The sequence below is a fragment of the Schistocerca serialis genome, chromosome 3 (assembly GCF_023864345.2).
Source record: "Schistocerca serialis cubense isolate TAMUIC-IGC-003099 chromosome 3, iqSchSeri2.2, whole genome shotgun sequence".
NCBI lineage: Eukaryota > Metazoa > Arthropoda > Insecta > Orthoptera > Acrididae > Schistocerca > Schistocerca serialis.
The window spans coordinates 386,934,410-386,954,702 of record NC_064640.1 but is presented as its reverse complement, the minus strand read 5'-3'; the positions used below and the strand labels follow the sequence as shown (position 1 = coordinate 386,954,702).

Here is a 20,293-nt window from a genome sequence, read left to right as displayed (position 1 = left end):
ATGCAGAATCTGTTGTGAAAATAAGTTGATAGAGGAGCAGGAACATAAAATCTGTGCCCTTCAGGTGCACAATACGCAAAGCAGGAAAGAGGTAGGTTGAGGGTGAAGGGTGCTGGAGAATAGGAACTGGCAGTTGGCAAAAAGGCAGCAAGGAGGAGGAGGTATTCAGACAGTTGTACTTTGCGTATATGCGATAGATTTGACCAACTGTCAGAGCTGAGTGGATAGGGGCCTCTGGTAGCAGTAGGTGTACAAAACATGCAGCAGTCCTCAGCAGTTAGGAGGCCTAAGTCACTTGCAAAGTCTAACAGAAAGAAGAAGGTTCTGCTGCTACGTAGTTCGCATAGAGACGTGTGGGCCAGCAGTTGCAGGAAGCGTTGGGGAGTCAGTACCAGGTCACCCGCATTGTGAAACCTAGTGCAGTGTTGGCTCTGGTGACTGACAGCACAGGGGAGTTATGTAGGAATTTTACAAAGGAGGATCAGGTAGTGATGGTGGGTGAAGTATGTCTTGATACGGACGGGGAATATGATGTACGTGGTGACTTGGTAAAGATAGCTACTCAAACTGGTGGCACTAATGTGAATTTCATGCAACTGTCTCAGAATCATGATCGGCCTCATCTTAATGTGGATGTTACGTGTGTTAACACGGGGCTGGAGAGGACATGGGTCACATTGCACTGGTGACAGTTGAGTCTATCAGTAGACCAGGTTTCACTAGGCGTGGCCTGCACATCAATAGGTATGGGAAGAGGAGGCCGGCAAAGGTTATAGGTGACGGTGTAGTGGGTGGTGGTGGGATCACTTATGGAAAAATTCCTGTAGTAGTTAGTGTTAGAGCTGCATCTCTTTTAGATTGAAGTCAGCTGATAGGTATACCTGCTTAAAGGAAGTCCCTCGTAACTAAGGAATCACCTTCAGAGGACATCATGTTTCCAAGTACAGAAGGAATTAGCATATTTCATCAAAATATACGAGGTATTAGAGATAAAGTTGGTGAACTGCTTCTAGATGTTGACTCTGACATTATTGGTATATCAGAGCACCACTTAGATAATTTGACAATTCAGAGACTTCCTTTATCAGGATACATTTTAGCTGGCTGCTTTCAAGAACTTCCTTGTGGGGTGGGGGAGTGGCTATGTATGTAAAAAACAGTATTCCATTTGAGTCCACAGACGTATCACGACACTGCACTGAACAGATATTTGAATGTTGTGCAGGGGCAGTTGAATTTAGTGAAACTAAACTTCTAATTGTTGTTGTTTATAGGTCCCCTAACTCTGACTTCAGAGCATTTTAGCTCAAGCTAGACGGGGTTCTTGATTTACTATGTAAGAAGTACCAGAAATTAGTTATATGTGGTGACTTCAATATTAATTTTGTATACAATTGTACAAGAAAAAACATCTTGGTAGATGTCCTAAATTCATATGATCTGATGCAGATTGTGTTTTTCCCAACCAGGGTGCAGGGGAACAATAGCAACAACCATGGACAATATTTTATTCATTCTTCATTACTAGATAGACATTCTGTTAGTAAAAGGGTGAATGGCCTTTCAGACCATGATGCACAAATTTTAACACTAAAAGGCATTTGTATTCAAACAAATGTCACACATAATTACAAACTATGTAGAGAGTTAATCCCACAGCAATAGAGAGCTTTTTAAACCTCATCAAGGAACAAGAGTGGCAGGATGTTTATAGTGCCGATAACATAGATGACAAATGTAATGCTTTCCTTAACACATTTCTCATGCTCTTGGAGACTTGCTTTCCATTTGAATGTTCTAAATGGGGTACTAGCAGTAAAAGGCAGCCTGGGTGGCTGACCAGTGGGATAAGGCTATCATACAGAACAAAGCGGGAATTATATGAAAATGTTAGAAGTAGTCACAATCAAGCTACAGTAGCCCATTACAAACAGCGCTGTAAGGTGCTTAAAGGTGTTATTACGAAGGCAAAGAGTATGTGGTATGCAAATAGAATAGTTACATCACGGGATAAAATTAAAACCATATGGTCAGCTGTGAAGGAAGTGTCTGGTCACCAGCACAAGGTCGACGATATGAAGTCAGTTAATAGTAAAAATATTTCTGTTATTGATAAATCAGATATATGTACAGTATTTAACAATCATTTTCTGAGCACTGTTGATAAATTAAATAGAAATTTAGTTTTTACAGGGAATTATATAACACTATTGGCATATCCCTTTCCGAGATTGGTATCTGAAATACGCCTCTGTGACAAGGGGGAGCTTGAGTCAATAACTAAATCACTGAAACCTAAGGACTCTCATGGATATGATGTATTAAAGTACTGTGCTGCACATGTTATCCCTGTATTTAGCCATATTTGTGATTTTTCCTTTAGGAATGGTCAGTTTTCTGAACAATTAAAGTACTCAGTAATAAAGCAGCTTTATAAAAAGGGAGAAGGGGATAATATATACAACTTTAGGCCTATTTCTATGCCATCAGTGTTTGCTAAAGTTACTGAAAAGGCTGTGTATGTAAGTATAATTGATGATTTTATATCACACATTTGCTATCAAACATACAGTTCGGCTTCAGAAGTCATTTAACAACTGAAAATGCTGTGGTGTCACCGCCAGACACCACACTTGCTACGTGGTAGCCTTTTAAATCGGCCGCGGTCCGCTAGTATACGACGGACCCGCGTGTCACCACTGTGAGTAATTGCAGACCGAGCGCCGCCACACGGCAGGTCTAGAGAGACTTACTAGCACTCGCCCCAGTTGTACAGCCGACTTTGCTAGGAAAGGTTCACTGAGAATTACGCTCTCATTTGCCGAGACGATAGTTAGCATAGCCTTCAGCTAAGTCAATTGCTACGACCTAGCAAGGCGCCATTTATCCTTTGCTATGTATCTAATGAAGCATGTACAGTAACAAGACCAATGTTCACCAATTGTGGATTAAAGTTAAGTATTCCAGCAGCTACATACTTTTCTTTATAGCATTCATTACGTATCCTGTTTCAGACCTCACGCCAGCCTGCGCGAGTTTAAGCGCGTGCCTTTCGGTTACCCGTCACTGTGGATTGGCTGTCTTGCCAGTCCACAACATTTTTGGCGACTTGGATACAAACGGTCTCCTTTATATATAACTAATTTACTTGTGACATGGCTTCGCCACAATCTCCAGATGTACTGTCCGAATTTTATCGCTTGCAGAATCAGCAGACGCAGGCGTTATTGGATGCCCTAGGACAGCTTGTCCAGGGTCAACATGCGATGCAACACAATGCGGCAGCCGCCGCTCCACCACTACCGCAGCCACAACATGCAGTTGCACCACCTTTTCGTAAATTCGATGGGGCGATGGAAACCTGGACGGAGTGGTCACGCCAATTTGGATTTCATCTCGCCGCCTACAGAATTCAAGGTAACGAGCGGCAGCCTCATTTATTGGCGTGTGTAGGGGTGCAAACGTACCATGTGATAGTGAAATTATTTCCCCGACACGACGTAGCAACTCTGTCCTACGACGAAATTCTGTCTGCTTTAGATGCCTATTTCAAAGAATCAGTCAATGTAGTTGCAAAAAGGTATACTTTCTTTCGTACGAAACGTACGGCCGGTCAAACTAATCGGGAGTGGGTTGCAACTTTGCAAGGCCTTACAAGGGATTGTGCTTTTGAGTGTGAATGTGGACTCCCTTATTCAGATACTATGGTACGTGATGCAATTGCACAGAACGTTTCTGATGTTCGTATACGGGAGCAAATTTTGAAACTAGTCAATCCCTCCCTTCAACAAGTGATAGACATATTGGATAGGCAAGACACACTTGACTTTGCTCAGGAATCATTTGAAACTTCGCCAGCTGTGTGTCACATTAACCGGCCCGCCGGGCGAGCTGCACGGAACTGTAAGCAGCCCTCGCGCACGTCCGCGCAGCCACGTGTCCCGCGCAAGCACGCAAATGCAGTAAAATCATGCCCGCGGTGTGCTACTAGACATTCGCGTGAGAATTGCCCGTCACGCAAAGCTACTACTGTTTTGCGTATTGTTGCTACGCAATGGCCCTTGTCAAAGTCACGGATCGAGGATCCGTTGGTTCGCAGATTTTTTGCTCACAAGGAGAGACTTTTTGTTCGACGAGGTGTTTTGCTGTTGCGTTCTGATAATGATCAGTCCAGGGTCGTGGTCCTACTTTCGTTACAGTCCTCTGTCTTACGGCTTCTCCACCAAGGACATTGGGGTATAGTGCGAACGAAACAACTTGCTCGTCAGCACTGTACTTGGTTCGGAATCGATGCTGCGATTACGAATATGTGCTCTTCTTGCATGGCGTGTGCCGAACAACAATCCGCCCTACCGCGGAAATTCTTTGCATGGCCGAAATCCACTTCCCCTTGGCAACAATTACACATCGATTTTGCTGGTCCGTTCTGGAATGCTCGATGGTTGGTTGTAGTAGATTCCTTCAGTAATTTTCCTTTTGTTGTCCGGATGTCTTCCACGACGTCATCTGCCACCATCCAAGCATTATCCGCTATCTTTTGTATTGAAGGTCTTCCACAGACTATTGTTTCCGACAATGGCCCACAATTCACGTCCGCAGAATTTCAGTCATTTTGCAAGGCCAATGGTATTCAACATCTGACATCCGCGCCGTTTTCGCCTCAGTCAAACGGTGCCGCTGAACGATTGGTCTGGACTTTCAAGTCCCAGATGTTGAAGCTGAAAGAGTCTCATTCTCGGGAGGACGCGTTATTGCTCTTCTTGTCTTCGTATCACTCTCAGCCCAGAGATGGTCGCTCGCCGGCTGAGTTGCTCCACGGTCGTCCTCATCGAACCTTGATGTCTTTGCTGCATCTGCCACATCAGGTTCCTGTGCAGCGGCAGCCACCTGCTTTTGCTCCAGGCGACGTTGTATACTATCGCAACTATCGAGGTTCACGGCGTTGGCTCGCAGGGCGCATTCTTCGCTGCCTCGGCTGCGCTATGTATCTGGTTTTGGGGGCCACTGGTGAGGTGCGTCGGCATCTTAATCAGCTGCGCCTCTGTCGTCGCATGGGTTCTGCCGCTCCCCGTCTGCTTTCAGCAACGGTGCCGTCCGGTCAGCGCCCTGGGGACCCATCTACTGGCTCGCCTCATCCCTGGGTGTTCCCGACGCTGCCTTCCATTTTGCCCCATCGTGATGCGCCGCCGCCGGCGCCGCCCACAGATGACGCGTCGCTGCTGCCGCCGGGCGCCTCCCTGGGTCACGCGCCGCCGATCGCTTCCCGCGACCCGCTGTCCTCCGACTTGGAACTCTTGCCCGTTCCGGACCAGTTGTCGTCTTCGCCCGTCGGGTGCCCCGACGCAATGGAGGTCGACCCGTCGGCCCCTCCGGACTATCTTAGGGCGCATACACCGCATGTTGGCATGCACCCTGGACTAGGTTTTCAGGTGTTTCCTAGCTCCCCTCGGACCAACTGGCAGGGTGCGGGTGGCACAGCCTCGCCTGTTGTTAGGCTCCCCACCTCGTCGCATACGTCAACATGGGGTCCTCCCCACGGCGGGCGGAAGCCTTATAATACAACCGTTCGCCGATTTGCGGGGGAGGAATGTGGTGTCACCGCCAGACACCACACTTGCTAGGTGGTAGCCTTTTAAATCGGCCGTGGTCCGCTAGTATACGACGGACCCGCGTGTCACCACTGTCAAAAACTGCAGACCGAGCGCTGCCACATGGCAGGTCTAGAGAGACTTACTAGCACTCGCCCCAGTTGTACAGCCGACTTTGCTAGGAAAGGTTCACTGAGAATTACGCTCTCATTTGCCGACACGATAGTTAGCATAGCCTTCAGCTAAGTCAACTGCTACGACCTAGCAAGGCGCCATTTATCCTTTGCTATGTATCTAATGAAGCATGTACAGTAACAAGACCAATGTTCACCAATTGTGGATTAAGGTTAAGTATTCCAGCAGCTACGCACTTTTCTTTATAGCATTCATTACGTATCCTGTTTCAGACCTCACGCCAGCCTGCGTGAGTTTAAGCACGTGCCTTTCGGTTACCCGTCACTGTGGATTGGCTGTCTTGCCAGTCCACAACAAATGCTATATTCCTTTTTCCTCTGGATGGGTTAAACAGAAGGTTTCGAACACTAGGCATATGTTTTGATTTAACTTAGGCATTTGATTGTGTTGATTACAAAATATTGCTCCAGAAGTTGGACTATTACAGAATACGGGAAGTAGCTCACAATTGGTTCACCTCTTAACTTAGCAACAGACAGCAAAAGGTCATTACTCATAGTGCTGAGAATGGCTGTGATGTAGAGTCTGAGTGGGGTACACTCAAATGGGAGAGGGGGAGGGGGGGGGGGCTGCCCCAGGGATCAGTGTTGGGACCACTCCTGTTCCTTATCTATATAAATGATATTAAATGATATGCCCTCTAGTACTACAGGTAATTCTAAAATACTTCTGTTTGTTGATGACACTAGCTTGTAGTAAAGGATATTGTGTGGAACACTGGCTTGGTTTCAAATAGCACAGTTCATGACGTAAGTTCATGGCTTGTAAAAAATAAACTAATGCTAAATCACAATAAGTCTCAGTTTTTACAGTTTTTAACACATGATTCAACAAAACCTGACCTTTTAATTTCACAGAATGGGCATATGCTTAGTGAAACTGAACAGTTCATATTTCTGGGTGTTCAGATCGATAGTAAACTGTTGTGGAAAGCCCACATTCAGGATCTTCTTCAAAGACTTAACGTAGCCATTTTCACTATTTAAAAGGTGCTTGTCAATCCCTGTTCATGAGTCTGGGTATTCTAACATTGGCCTCTTTACTGTCCCTTCTTGTTAATATTAGCTTATTCCCAAAAATAAGCAGTTTTTACTGGGTTAATACTCAGCAGAAATCAAATCTGCATTTGGATTGGACATCCTTAACTCTTGTGCAGTAAGGTGTGCAGTATACTGATGCATTCAGTTTCAATAAGCTACCACAAGAATTTCAAAATCTTGGCAGTAACCCACGCGATACAAATTGATACTGAAGAGTTTCCTCATGGGTCACTTCTATTTTGTCGAGGAGTACCTTGAAAAATTAATCTGATTCTTGTGTTGTATTGTTGATTATGTTTCCTTAAATATATGGCTTGACTTTTTTTGGGTTCATAAACATTTTATTTTTATCTGTTATTACTTTTACATTGTAATTTCATGCACTGACACATTCAATGTCCTTGGAGATTTGCTCCTCAATATGGGCCTACAGAACTTGAAGTGTAAATAAATAAATAAACCATGTGCAAGATTTTCATATTCTCTCACTCTCTATGCTCAAATTATTCGTCTTACAGGAAAAAAGAACAGTGTCTTTTTGTAGGAAATTTTATGCAGTTAAATTTTGTACTGGAATATGTTTTTGCTGGAGGCCACAGTTTTCGAGTTATTCAGGGAAAAACATACAAAGGTGACTGTCAGACACACCTCCGCACAACACTTAACCCTCATCATTCAGGATTTCTAGTAAGTTGTCTACCACTGTACAAAAATTTCCAACTACATGAACTATTCCCTATATTCAACTTGTTTTGGTCCCTATTGATGGGCCTATTACAACACCAGCATAGTTGGCTATTTAGTTAACATCAGCAATTTAAACGTGTCACAAGTGTAATGAAAGAAAAATTACTTTTGTTGATGTTACACTAATTATGTTTACAATTTGATCCGAACTTAACCCTTATAACAACAGTAGTTTCATAGTCAGAAGGCCTGACAAATGCAACGATGTAACCATTTATTTTATGCTGTTAATATTCACAAAATTATTACGTAAAATTTACACAAACTTCAAATTTTACAATTTGTAAGGACTCAACCAAGTCGGTGGCATAATGAGGATGGTCAATGATGACCAACAAGAAGTTGAATGTTGGAATAATTCGTGCAGTCACAAATATGTATGTGCCAAGCAAGATCGTAAGAGATGGAAAAGAGCCACCGTGGTACAACAACCGAGTTAGAAAACTGCTGCGGAAGCAAAGGGAACTTCACAGCTAACATAAACATAGCCATAGCCAAAGCCTTGCAGACAAACAAAAATTACACGAAGCGAAATGTAGTGTGAGGAGGGCTATGCGAGAGGTGTTCAATGAATTCGAAAGTAAAGTTCTATGTACTGACTTGGCAGAAAATCCTAAGACATTTTGGTATTATGTCAAAGCAGTAGGTGGATCAAAACAAAATGTCCAGACACTCTGTGACCAAAATGGTACTGAAACAGAGGATGACAGACTAAAGGCCGAAATACTAAATGTCTTTTTCCAAGGCTGTTTCACAGAGGAACACTGCACTGTAGTTCCTTCTCTAGATTGTCGCACAGATGACAAAATGGTAGATATCGAAATAGATGACAGAGGGATAGAGAAACAATTAAAATCGCTCAAAAGAGGAAAGGCCACTGGACTTGATGGGATACCAGTTCGATTTTACACAGAGTACGTGAAGGAACTTGCCCCCCTTCTTGCAGCGGTGTACCGTAGGTCTCTAGAAGAGCATAGCGTTCCAAAGGATTGGAAAAGGGCACACGTCATCCCCGTTTTCAAGAAGGGACGTTGAACAGATGTGCAGAACTATAGACCTATATCTCTAATGTCGATCAGTTGTAGAATTTTGGAACACGTATTATGTTCGAGTATAATGACTTTTCTGGAGATTAGAAATCTACTCTTTAGGAATCAGCATGGGTTTTGAAAAAGACGGTCGTGTGAAACCCGGCTCGCGCTATTCGTCCACGAGACTCAGAGGGCCATAGACACGGGTTCACAGGTAGATGCCGTGTTTCTTGACTTCCGCAAGGCGTTCGATACAGTTCCCCACAGTCATTTAATGAACAAAGTAAGAGCATATGGACTATCTGACCAATTGTGTGATTGGATTGAAGAGCTCCTAGATAACAGAACGCAGCATGTCATTCTCAATGGAGAGAAATCTTCCGAAGTAAGAGTGATTTCAAGTGTGCCACAGGGGAGTGTCATAGGAAAGTTGCTATTCACAATATACATAAATGACCTTGTGGATGACATCGGGAGTTCACTGAGGCTTTTTGCAGATGATGCTGTGGTGTATCAAGAGGTTGTAACAATGGAAAATTGTACTGAAATGCAGGAGAATCTGCAGCGAACTGACACATGGTGCAGGGAATGGCAATTGAATCTCAATGTAGACAAATGTAATGTGCTGAGAATACATAGAAAGATAGATCCCTTATCATTTAGCTACAAAATAGCAGGTCAGCAACTGGAAGCAGTTAATTCCATAAATTATCTAGAAGTACGCATTAGGAGTGATTTAAAATGGAATGACCATATAAAATTAATCGTCGGTAAAGCAGATGCCAGACTGAGATTCATTGGAAGAATCCTAAGGAAATGCAATCCGGAAACAAAGGAAGTAGGTTACAGTACGCTTGTTCGCCCACTGCTTGAATACTGCTCAGCAGTGTGGGATCCGTACCAGATAGGGTTGATAGAAGAGATAGAGAAGATCCAACGGAGAGCAGCGCGCTTCGTTACAGGATCATTTAGTAATAGTGAAAGCGTTATGGAGATGACAGATAAACTCCAGTGGAAGACTCTGCAGGAGAGACGCTCAGTAGCTCGGTACAGGATTTTGTTGAAGTTTCGAGAATATACCTTCACCAATGAGTCAAGTAGTATATTGCTCCCTCCTACGTATATCTCGCGAAGAGACCATGAGGATAAAATCAGAGAGATTAGAGCCCACACAGAAGGATACCGACAATCCTTCTTTCCACAAACAATACAAGACTGGAATAGAAGGGAGAACCAATAGAGGTACTCAAGGTACCCTCTGCCACACACCGTCAGGTGGCTTGCGGAGTATGGATGTAGATGTAGATGTAGATATTTGTACAGTGGCAGGAGGGAGTGCCATGACTAACATACTAGAAATCCTGACTAGTGGGGGCTGAGTGTGGGAGTGGGGCATGTTTGAAGGTCACTTTTGTGGTTTTCCATGAATAACTCAAAAACTTCACCCTCTAGCAAAACTGTATCCCAACAAGTTGTTAATAGGCTTTCACTCTCTGTATTTTGCCCTTGCTACCTTGAGAGTTTCACAGAGTCTTCCACAAATAGTGTCAAGAGCTTCCTCTAGGTCTACAAATGTAGGTTTGCTTTTCCTTAACCAATCTAAAAGAAGTCAAAGGGTCAGTATTGCCTTATGGGCTCCACATTTCAGTGGAATCCAAACTGACCTTCCCTGAGGTTGGTTTCTACCAGTTTTTCCATTCTTCTGTAAACAATTCACATTAATATTTTGCAACCATGATCTATTGAACTGACAGTTCAGTAATATTCAAACTTGTCAGAACCTGTTTTCTTTAGAATTAGAATTATTCCAGTCGTCTTGAAGTACGAGGGTATTTTGGCTATCTCAAACACCTTGCACACCACGTGGAATAGTTTTGTCATGGCTGGCTCTCCCAATGATGTCAGCAGTCCTGACAGAATGTCATCTACTCCAGGTGTCTTATTTCAACAGGTCTTTCAGCATAATGTCAAACTCTTCTTGCAGTATCATATCTCATCTTCATCTATTTCTTCTTCCCTTTCTATAATATTGCCTTCAACTTCATTTCCCTTATATACCCTCTACATACTCCTTCCACCTTTCAGTTTTCCCTTCTTGGCTTAGTACTAGTTTTTCATCTGAGCCGTTGATACTCATACAGCTGCTTCTCTTTTCTCCAAAGGCCTTTTTAATTTTCCTGTAGGTGGTATCTCTCTCTACCCTAGTGATATATGCTTCTATTTCCTTACAATTATGCTCTAGCCATTCCTGCTTAGCACTTTTGCACTTCTTGGCTGTCTCATTTTTAGATGTTTGTATTCCCTTTTGCCTGCTTCATTTGCTGCATTTTTATATTTTCATCTTTCATCAGTCAAATTCAGTATCTCCTGTGATATCCAAGAAAGGATTTTTACTAGGCCTTGTCTTTTTACCTACTTGATCCTCTGCTGCCTTTACTATTTCATGTCTCAAAAACTACCCATTTGTCTTCTATTGTAGTTCTGTTCCCTATTATAGTCAATTGTTGCCTAATGCTCCCTCTGAAACTGTCAACAACCTCTGGTTCTTTCAACTTATTAAGGTCTCAGCTCCTTATTTCTACTTTTTTGCAATTTCTTCAGTTTTAATTTACAGTTCATAACCAATGAATTATGGTCAGAGTCCACATCTGCCCCTGAAAATGTTAAAATCTAATCCAAAACTTCTGTCTTACCATTATATAATCAATCTGAAAACTTCTGATGTCTTCAGGTCTCTTCTATGTATGCAACCTCCTGTCATTATTTATAAACCAAGTGTTTGTGATGATTAAATTAGGCTCTGCACAAAATTTTACCAAGCACCTTCCTCTTCCATTCTTTTCCCCCAATCCATATTCATCTACTATTTTTCCTTCTCTCCCTTTTTCTACTATTGAATTCGAGTCCGGCATTATAATTAAATTTTCATCTTCTTTAAGTGTCTGAATAATTTCTTTTATCTCATCATATATTTCTTCAATCTCTTCATCATCTGTGGAGCTAGCTCTCATATAAAGTTGTACTACTCTGGTGGGTGTTGGCTTTGTGTCTATCTTGGCAAAGCCAATGCAGTCACTATGCCGTTCATAGTAGCTTACTGTATTCCTATTTTCTTATTTATTAGGAGACCTAGTCCTGCATTACCCTTATTTTATTTTGTATTATAACCCTGTACTCACTTGGCCACAAGCTCTGTACCTACTGCCACTGGAATTTGCTAATTCCCACTATATCTAACTTCAACCTATCCATTTCCCTTTTCAAATTTTCTAATCTGCCTGCTCAATTAAGGGATCTTGCATTCCATGCCATGGCCCACAGAATGCCCGTTTTGTTTCTCTTGATGATGACATTCTCCGGAGTAGTCCCTCCCCAGATATCCAAATGCGGGACCGTTTTACCTCCAGAATATTTTACGCACGAGGATGAAATCATCAGTCAAATTTTCATTTTCAGTAGTGGTGTGACAGTTTTTTATGTACTTTTTAAACTAACTTGCTGTCACTGATTTGAGAGCAATCCAATATTTGAAAGTCAATAATCTTCGAAATATCATTATTGGAAGGTACTACAAAGTAGATTAGCAAGATGAAGGTACAGTTCAGCATATTCTTATCCCATGTATCAACTCTTCGTGTCAGTAAATTCCATGCACGCACCTAGCCTACTGGCTGTAGTTTACATGGCCAGCTGGTACAGAAATGAATCATTTTATTTAAATCATTCCAGCACAGTAATTATTCACAACATTTGACAAAATTTTACTACTAGGCCATTATTACATTTAAAATGGTACACTTTGCAGCAACCTTCAACAGAAAGTCCTGCACCACAGTCTCTTCCAGCGATTTTCCAGCAATACTGTTACAATACAAAGCTTGAAATTTATATTGACATCATCCTTTGCCTTTTCAATTGCTTGAGAAACAATGAAAGCATTGTGTACTGTAACATTTAGTGCCCTTCTAGACATATTCACGCACTGCTTTACGCTTTCTTTTTTTCTTTCTGTAAAGACAGTTTGTAGTTCCCAATTCCTTCCAATTCCCTAACTTTCCAACAAAGAGCTTCACAGTGCATCAATAAAGATATCATTACATCTAGATGACAAAGTAGTGTTGCCCATCACAACAGATGGCAGAGCAACATAGTTTTACTTGTGAGACTGCAACTGATGAGTACATGATCAGATAACCACCACTAACAGTAACTGTAGATTAATAGGATAAGTAAGAAGACAATCAGTTGCAATCCCATTGGTTTTTTATCATTCTTGCATAACTAGATTTCAGCTACAAATAGCCATCTTCAGTGCATTCCAGTGAGTTATCCTCCAACAAACTTGCAGCAGTACACATCACCATATGACTTTACTGGTGTATAAGCAGAAGGAAACTAACAGTTTACTTTTGCCTATACACTACTAAAGTTTGTAGCTGAAAACCAGTGGGATTGTGACCAATTGCTATGTTCCCATCACTCCTTAACTAACAGCGTACGAGTATATATTCGGGTTCACAGCTTGAGAGTTTAGTAAAATAGTAATAATCATACTGATAAATTTAACTCTAATGGACACTACAGAAAAGGATAAGGTTGTCCTAACAAACTATAAACTGGCTTTCCTATCCAATTACAAAGGGACAATTTAGTGCAGATTCTGAATCACAAGGTAACCTGGCATTTTTCACATTAACAAAACATTGGGAGGAATAAAATCAGTAACAGAAACGAAAAATCTTAAGAATGACTAGTGATGGAACCCTGGACCTTCATATTTGTTGTTTGGGATGTACCCAATGAACCAATACAAAACTGAGTGACTGAGCGACTCTAGCCTTGGTACAATTCATAAGGTACCACAATGGAATGTTTTACATTCCATCATCTTATTTTAACAAACTATGCCAAAACAATGCATTTTTGAAGGATCCCTCTATGCAGCAATGGCTATAAACAGTATTTTTTCATTGCATGCACATTTTAATACAAAATTATCAAACAAAAATGTTAACTTCAGGATTACGAAATCAAATATGGTGCACATGCCGAATGCTCTCCATCAGCCAATCATAGTACATTATGTTAGGACAAACTCTGCTCACAGCTGGTAAAATTGTTGATTATTAACACATGACCAGTTTCACAGCTTTAGGCCGCATCATCAGGCGAACCTACAGGTAAAAAGCAAAGTACAGTGTCAGCACTTTTTGTGGATATTAAAATTAGTAAAGGAATGTCTAAAATATTCTCACAATGCTAAAAGATCATAGGCATGCCCATCATTCCTAGTTAAAATGTACTATTCAGAGATTATCATCAATACTAAAGTTAGCGAAAGACAAATAAGAAGTTCCCCAGTCTTTAATATTTGCCTGCCTCAAAAAAGAAAAAAGAAAATCTCAGTGGAGGGCAGGGCATAAGTGACCTGCACGAATGACAAAGAGAGACTAGCTGGCTGGCAGAATGGAAGCTATTCATGTGGACAGTGTGGTGTTGTATACTTACGACTAGGAGTGCTGGGTCACTACCTTTACAAGCTTGCTTCCGTTCCACCAGCCAGCTTTGTCATTCATGGAGGCCGCTATTGCCTTGCCTGCACTGAGCTGCCTTGCTGGCATATTGGTAAGACACTGCCACCTGACTCTTTCCACATTGTAATTTTTGTGTGCCATGACTAATCATGACAGCAGTGACAATTCTTTGTCACCAATCTGGCCTCTTTTTTTTTAAAAAAAAAAATATTGTCTGCTCACTATAAAATATTTTCTTTTTTCTTTTTAGATGCAGGCAAATTTTAAAGAATGGGGCACTACTACTTTATCTTTCGCTCACCATAGTACTGACGATACTCTCTGAATAGTACATTTTGACTAGCGGCAATGGGTATGTCTATGATCTTTTAGTACTGTGAGTATATTTTAGGCATTCTTTTACTAATTTTAATATCCACAAAAAGTGGTGACACTGTACTTTGCTTTTTACCACATAGGTTCACCTGATGATAAGGCTTAAAGCTGCAAAACCAGTCATGTGTTAATAAACAACAATTTTACCAGCTGTTATCAGAGTTCTTCATAATATCATACCTTTCAACAGCTGTGGCTGCCCGGTGTATAAAATATTTTGGGAATCACAGTACAGCATGTCTGTGGTCACATGTGATTAGTAAGAAAAGTAATGAGTAACAAATACTTCATAATGGGTAGATGGCTTGCCTGTGCCAAATACATACCATTTAGTTACTTTGACAAGCCTAATCAATACAGTATCCCCAGCTATTAAACTGTCATTTAAAAAGTGCATACAGCAATTATAATCATTACAATTAATAATATTATTGATTTTATCATTATTTTTTCAGTAAAGCACAGACACAAGCATTCTTCACTGGAAAAAGAATGGGAGTATGATTTGGGGATCAAGGTTTTAATGATCCATATTAAACACTAAGGAATATTTTCTAGAAAGAATTTAGCAGACCTATTAATATTTTATAGAATGTGCAGTGTGGGGAAGAGAATACAGTGTTATGTTTCTATTTTCACTTTGCTGATAACCTCACCATTGAGTGCTCATAAAAAACAAATAAATAAATAAAAATTAAACACACACACACACACACACACACACACACACACACACACTACACTTACTTGTCGGCCACTACTCTTGCTTTTAGAAGAGCTGCTGTATAGCATATTGTAGCAGATTTGGGTAATGTAACATCATCATATTTTGCTAAGACAGCCTGTGCATCAGCATAGGCCTGCATTTCTAATAAGGCTTCAATGAGATTCTCATGAACATTGAGAACATTCATAATTGGTGGAACCTCTTTTGATAGCTGAAAAAAAAAAGGAAGAGTCATGTCATAGTAGTTAGTAACATGTATACAATATATGATAATTACATCTCATTAACAACAATACTGAATTATGTCCAAGTTACCATATCTCAATAGTGTTCTTCAGAAAGAATGTTGTCTTCCCTTCAGGGACCCTCATTTCAATTCCTGAAGCATTTCCATTACACTTATATGTTATTCAAACCTACCAGTAACAAATCTAGCAGCCCATCTATGAACTGCTTCAATGTCTTCCATTAATCCAACCTGATGCGGATCCCAAACACTCATTCAGTACTCAAGATTGGTCATAATAGCGACCTATGTGGGGTCCCTTTTACACATGAATCACACTTTCCTAAAATTCTCCCAGTAAACCGAAGTCAACCATTCGCGTTTCCAACCACAATCCTCACATGATCATTCCATTTCATACTGATATGCATTGTTATGCCCAGATACTTAAATGACATGACTATGTCAAGGTGGAGACTACTAATGCTGTATCCAAACATTAGAGGTTTGTTTTTCCTACTCATCCATATTAACTTACATTTTTCAATATTCCGAGCCAGCTGCCATACATCAAATCAACTAGAAATTTTGTCCAAGACATCTTGTATCATTCTACAGTCACTCATCTTCGATACCTGCCTGTACACCATAGCATCAGGAAACAACCACAAATCTGGAAGGGGAGCAGGGGAGGGGAAAGTGGCGTCTGTTAGTGATAACTCTTCGTAGTTTCTTTGTGAACAGCAAAATAATTTTGAAATTTCACAACAAATGATTATGCTGCCACCAATCCGTATCTATTACATGTTTAGCATTACTTCAAACTGATAATGAATTGATATGCCTCTCTGAGAGATGAGGCAGGGTATGATGCGAGTCCGGTTTATGAACATTTTTTTCTAGCACCCCTCCCCTTCTCCACCTCCCTCCAAACTGGTTATGCTCATGTTCTATAAACAACCAGGTTTTGTTAGTTTCACCATGTGCTGATCCCGCAACTGCTCTGTAAAAGCTAGCAGAGTTGTCATTCTTTTTTTCCTGAAAGCCATTCTTTTTACTGTGCCTGTCTATGTCTCAAGGCTTCTGCTATTCAGTGAGTGGTCTCCTTTACTCCTAACTTATTTACATTCTGTCAGAACTTTGCTTACTGTAATAAAGTTGTCATTTTTAAAATTGAAATATTTGTATAAATTTTGTATATATGTCAGACTCAAACGGGCTCAGATATTTTTGAAATTAAAACTACAGAAGTTTCTGGCCTGATTGAAAAACCTTATATTAGGAAGGACTCCACATAGTCCAACTGCTCTTTAATATCTTCAAGGGACAGACTTTGCCTCAGAAGCTGAGAAGTGAAAATGGTACAGTTCTGATAAATTCATTTAATTTAATTTTAAAATTTTATTTTTTAACAATTCATAGAACATAACTGTACAAACATAAACACTGGCATTAATAAACTTTATTTGTGAAAGCTAAAGTGAAATTATGAACACTTTCCTTCCAAAAAACATGAAATATTAAGTTGAGAAACAAATTCCAGTGAATCAGGACTTCTTATTTTAATTTGAAAATATAATTATAAAAGTTATCATGTAGGCAAAGAAGTCGAGTTTTTGAGAACAGTTTAAAAGTGAACGAGAACGAGAGTATTCAATTAACAAAAGGAATTACAACCTAGTACTGAATGTAGAACAGTGGTGGGACAAGTAATGACTGGCCACTCAAAAATGAATGACACTGAGACAGGAATAAGGAAAACTGGGACTGGCACAAGAAACTAGTGACCACCGGAAAAAGAACAAAAAGACAGGGGCTGTGTAACTTAATGACCTGTTTGATTCCTCTCTTAAATCTCATCAAATTTCTTCTTTTGCTTTATATCTTCTTGATGAGTATTAGGAAATTTGAAGCATTATATAAGGGATGATCAAAAAATTTTCATTTGAGGGTGTTGCTGCAGCATATGTGCAATGCAATGTAGCACAACTCCAATGTGGGTAGACAAGCACCGACATGTAGGCAAGGGATTAGTGTATGGCATTTGTGTCTTTCTGATATGTAAATGGGGAAACATCAACAGTATGACATTAGTATCAAATGCGTCCAAACAGGATCAACATGCTGTTATTCTTTTCTTGGCTGCTGAAGGACATACACTGGTAGACATATATCTGAGAATGAAGAATGTGTATGGCACAACATGTCTGTTGAAAACCAAAATTGTGGAATGGTGTGACAAGGGGTATGGCTGCTTCATAACTATGCATGTCCCCATATTGTAAATGTCATAATGCAGAAGCTATGCCAACTCAAGTGGGAGACACTTGAGCACCCACCCTATAGTCCTGATATCTCCTGAAGTGATTATCATGTCTTTGGTCCCTTAGAAAAGGCCTTGAATAGACAAAAATCCCTGTCGGATGAGCATGTGCATCAGGCAGCTATGGACTACTTACACACAGTAGGACACAGTGTTTTACCAAATAGGCATCTTCAACCTGGTGCGTCGGTGGCATGATTGCCTCAATGCTCACAGTGATTTTGCCTGATTGGCATACCGATTCTGAACTGTACAGCCTTTGAATGGAAACTTCTTTTTATCACACCTTATAAAATGATTGCATACAAGCCAGATGATACTACCCTTTGCTTTTTTTCATATTTATTGTTCATAAGCATTTTAGATAATCACAGGGAATAAAGGCTAGGAAAGAGAAGAGAAGCACTTTAGATGATCAAATTGCTTGTCATTAATAATTTCAGTGTAACATCACAGGTCACTAAGCTGTAGAGGCTGTTATTAGCCTAGCAAATGTTAACAAGTAGCATCTTGTTTAAACAGACTTACTTATAAGTTAACATGTTGACTAACTACCGCAGTCTGCATGTGGCTTTGTGTGTGATGCCTATACAAAGATGAGTGTAGTACATAAACTACAAAATGGTAACATAAAAGACTGTTACGTTTAGATATTAACATAAAAGACAGAAAAAGAAAAACATAAACAAATAAATTAGGTAGTGATGTTATCTTGATTAACTATAAGCTGTATAAATAGAACTGACACAATATAGGTACTATTTTATGACATGGAAGTTTCTCTGGACACTGGGACTTTCAAAGCCCACCACGAATTTTCTGTGAAATTAGATATTCTAATTGGCATAATTTGCTAAGTAACATGTTATTTCATGAAAATCACACATTTTTGGAATCTAAAGAATAAGAGCTACTACACTAATGGTAGAATTTTGACAGGATTGCAGTTTAAGATTGAGAGCTTCTGGAACTGATAATTTTGAATAGTTATCATTTTTTTAAATACACAGTTTTTGAAGGAAGTAAAATGTTGGTTGAAAAGTGGAGAAAGAAGGCTTTATAAGGTATATAAATTGAAGAACAAATATCTTTCAGTGGGTTTGAATTTTGAAGTGAACATAGATCATAGGTGTTGTAAATTTAGAAAATTTCTTCAAATAAAATGATTCTACATGAACTATTTCTATTACTGTCATAAACAATTGGTAAATTATACTGTAAAAAATGTGGTTTAACAAAACATAACTTGAACAGGACTTTTGTTATTTTATTTAATAATAAAGGAGATCGGAAAACCAACATGGATTCCGCAAACAGAGATCATGTGAAACTCAGCTCGCCCTATTTGCCCAAGAAATTCACAGTGCCGTAGACACTGGCGAGCAGATTGATGCCGTATTCCTGGACTTCAGGAAGGCATTTGATACGGTTCCGCACTTACGTTTAGTGAAAAAAATACGAGCTTACGGAATATCGGACCAGGTTTGTGATTGGATTCAGGATTTCCTAGAAGAAAGAAAACAACATGTCATTCTTAACGGTTCAAAATCTGCAGATGTAGAGGTAATTTCGGGAGTACCGCAGGGAAGCGTGATAGGACCTTTATTGTTTACAATATACATAAATGACTTAGTTGACAATATCGGTAGCTCCGTGAGGCTATTTGCAGATGACACGGTTGTCTACAAGAAAGTAGCAACATCAGAAGACTCGTACGTACTCCAGGAGGACCTGCAGAGGATTAATGTATGGTGCGACAGCTGGCAGCTTTCCCTAAACGTAGATAAATGTAATATAATGCGCATACATAGGGGCAGAAATCCATTCCAGTACGATTATGCCATAGGTGGTAAATCATTGGAAGCGGTAACGACCGTAAAATACTTAGGAGTTACTATCCGGAGCGATCTGAAGTGGAATGATCACATAAAACAAATAGTGGGAAAAGCAGGCGCCAGGTTGAGATTCATAGGAAGAATTCTAAGAAAATGTGACTCATCGACGAAAGAAGTAGCTTACAAAATGCTTGTTCGTCCGATTCTTGAGTATTGCTCATCAGTATGGGACCCTTACCAGGTTGGATTAATAGAAGAGATAGACATGATCCAGCGAAAAGCAGCGCGATTCGTCATGGGGACATTTAGTCAGCGCGAGAGCGTTACGGAGATGCTGAACAAGCTCCAGTGGCGGACACTTCAAGAAAGGCGTTACGCAATACGGAGAGGTTTATTATCGAAATTACGAGAGAGCACATTCCGGGAAGAGATGGGCAACATATTACTACCGCCCACATATATCTCGCGTAATGATCACAACGAAAAGATCCGAGAAATTAGAGCAAATACGGAGACTTACAAGCAGTCGTTCTTCCCACGCACAATTCGTGAATGGAACAGGGAAGGGGGGATCAGATAGTGGTACAATAAGTACCCTCCGCCACACACCGTAAGGTGGCTCGCGGAGTATAGATGTAGATGTAGATGTAGAAAAAAAAATAATATTGGCAT

The 20,293-nt window shown here is 40.5% G+C and overlaps 1 protein-coding gene across 7 annotated transcripts in view; it reads right to left on the bottom strand.

The window, feature by feature from the left end:
• Positions 1-20,293, bottom strand: part of LOC126470221 (protein ST7 homolog) — a 175,575-nt gene that overhangs the window by 59,523 nt on the left and 95,759 nt on the right. For all 7 annotated transcript variants that reach the window (XR_007586151.1, XR_007586150.1, XR_007586153.1 and 4 more), the window contains exon 7: positions 15,258-15,448. Coding sequence is in view for 3 of the 7 variants with exons in the window: in XM_050097904.1 (XP_049953861.1) it covers positions 15,258-15,448 (191 nt within the window). In the remaining 4 variants the exon portion in view is untranslated. The remainder of the gene's footprint in view (positions 1-15,257; positions 15,449-20,293) is intronic.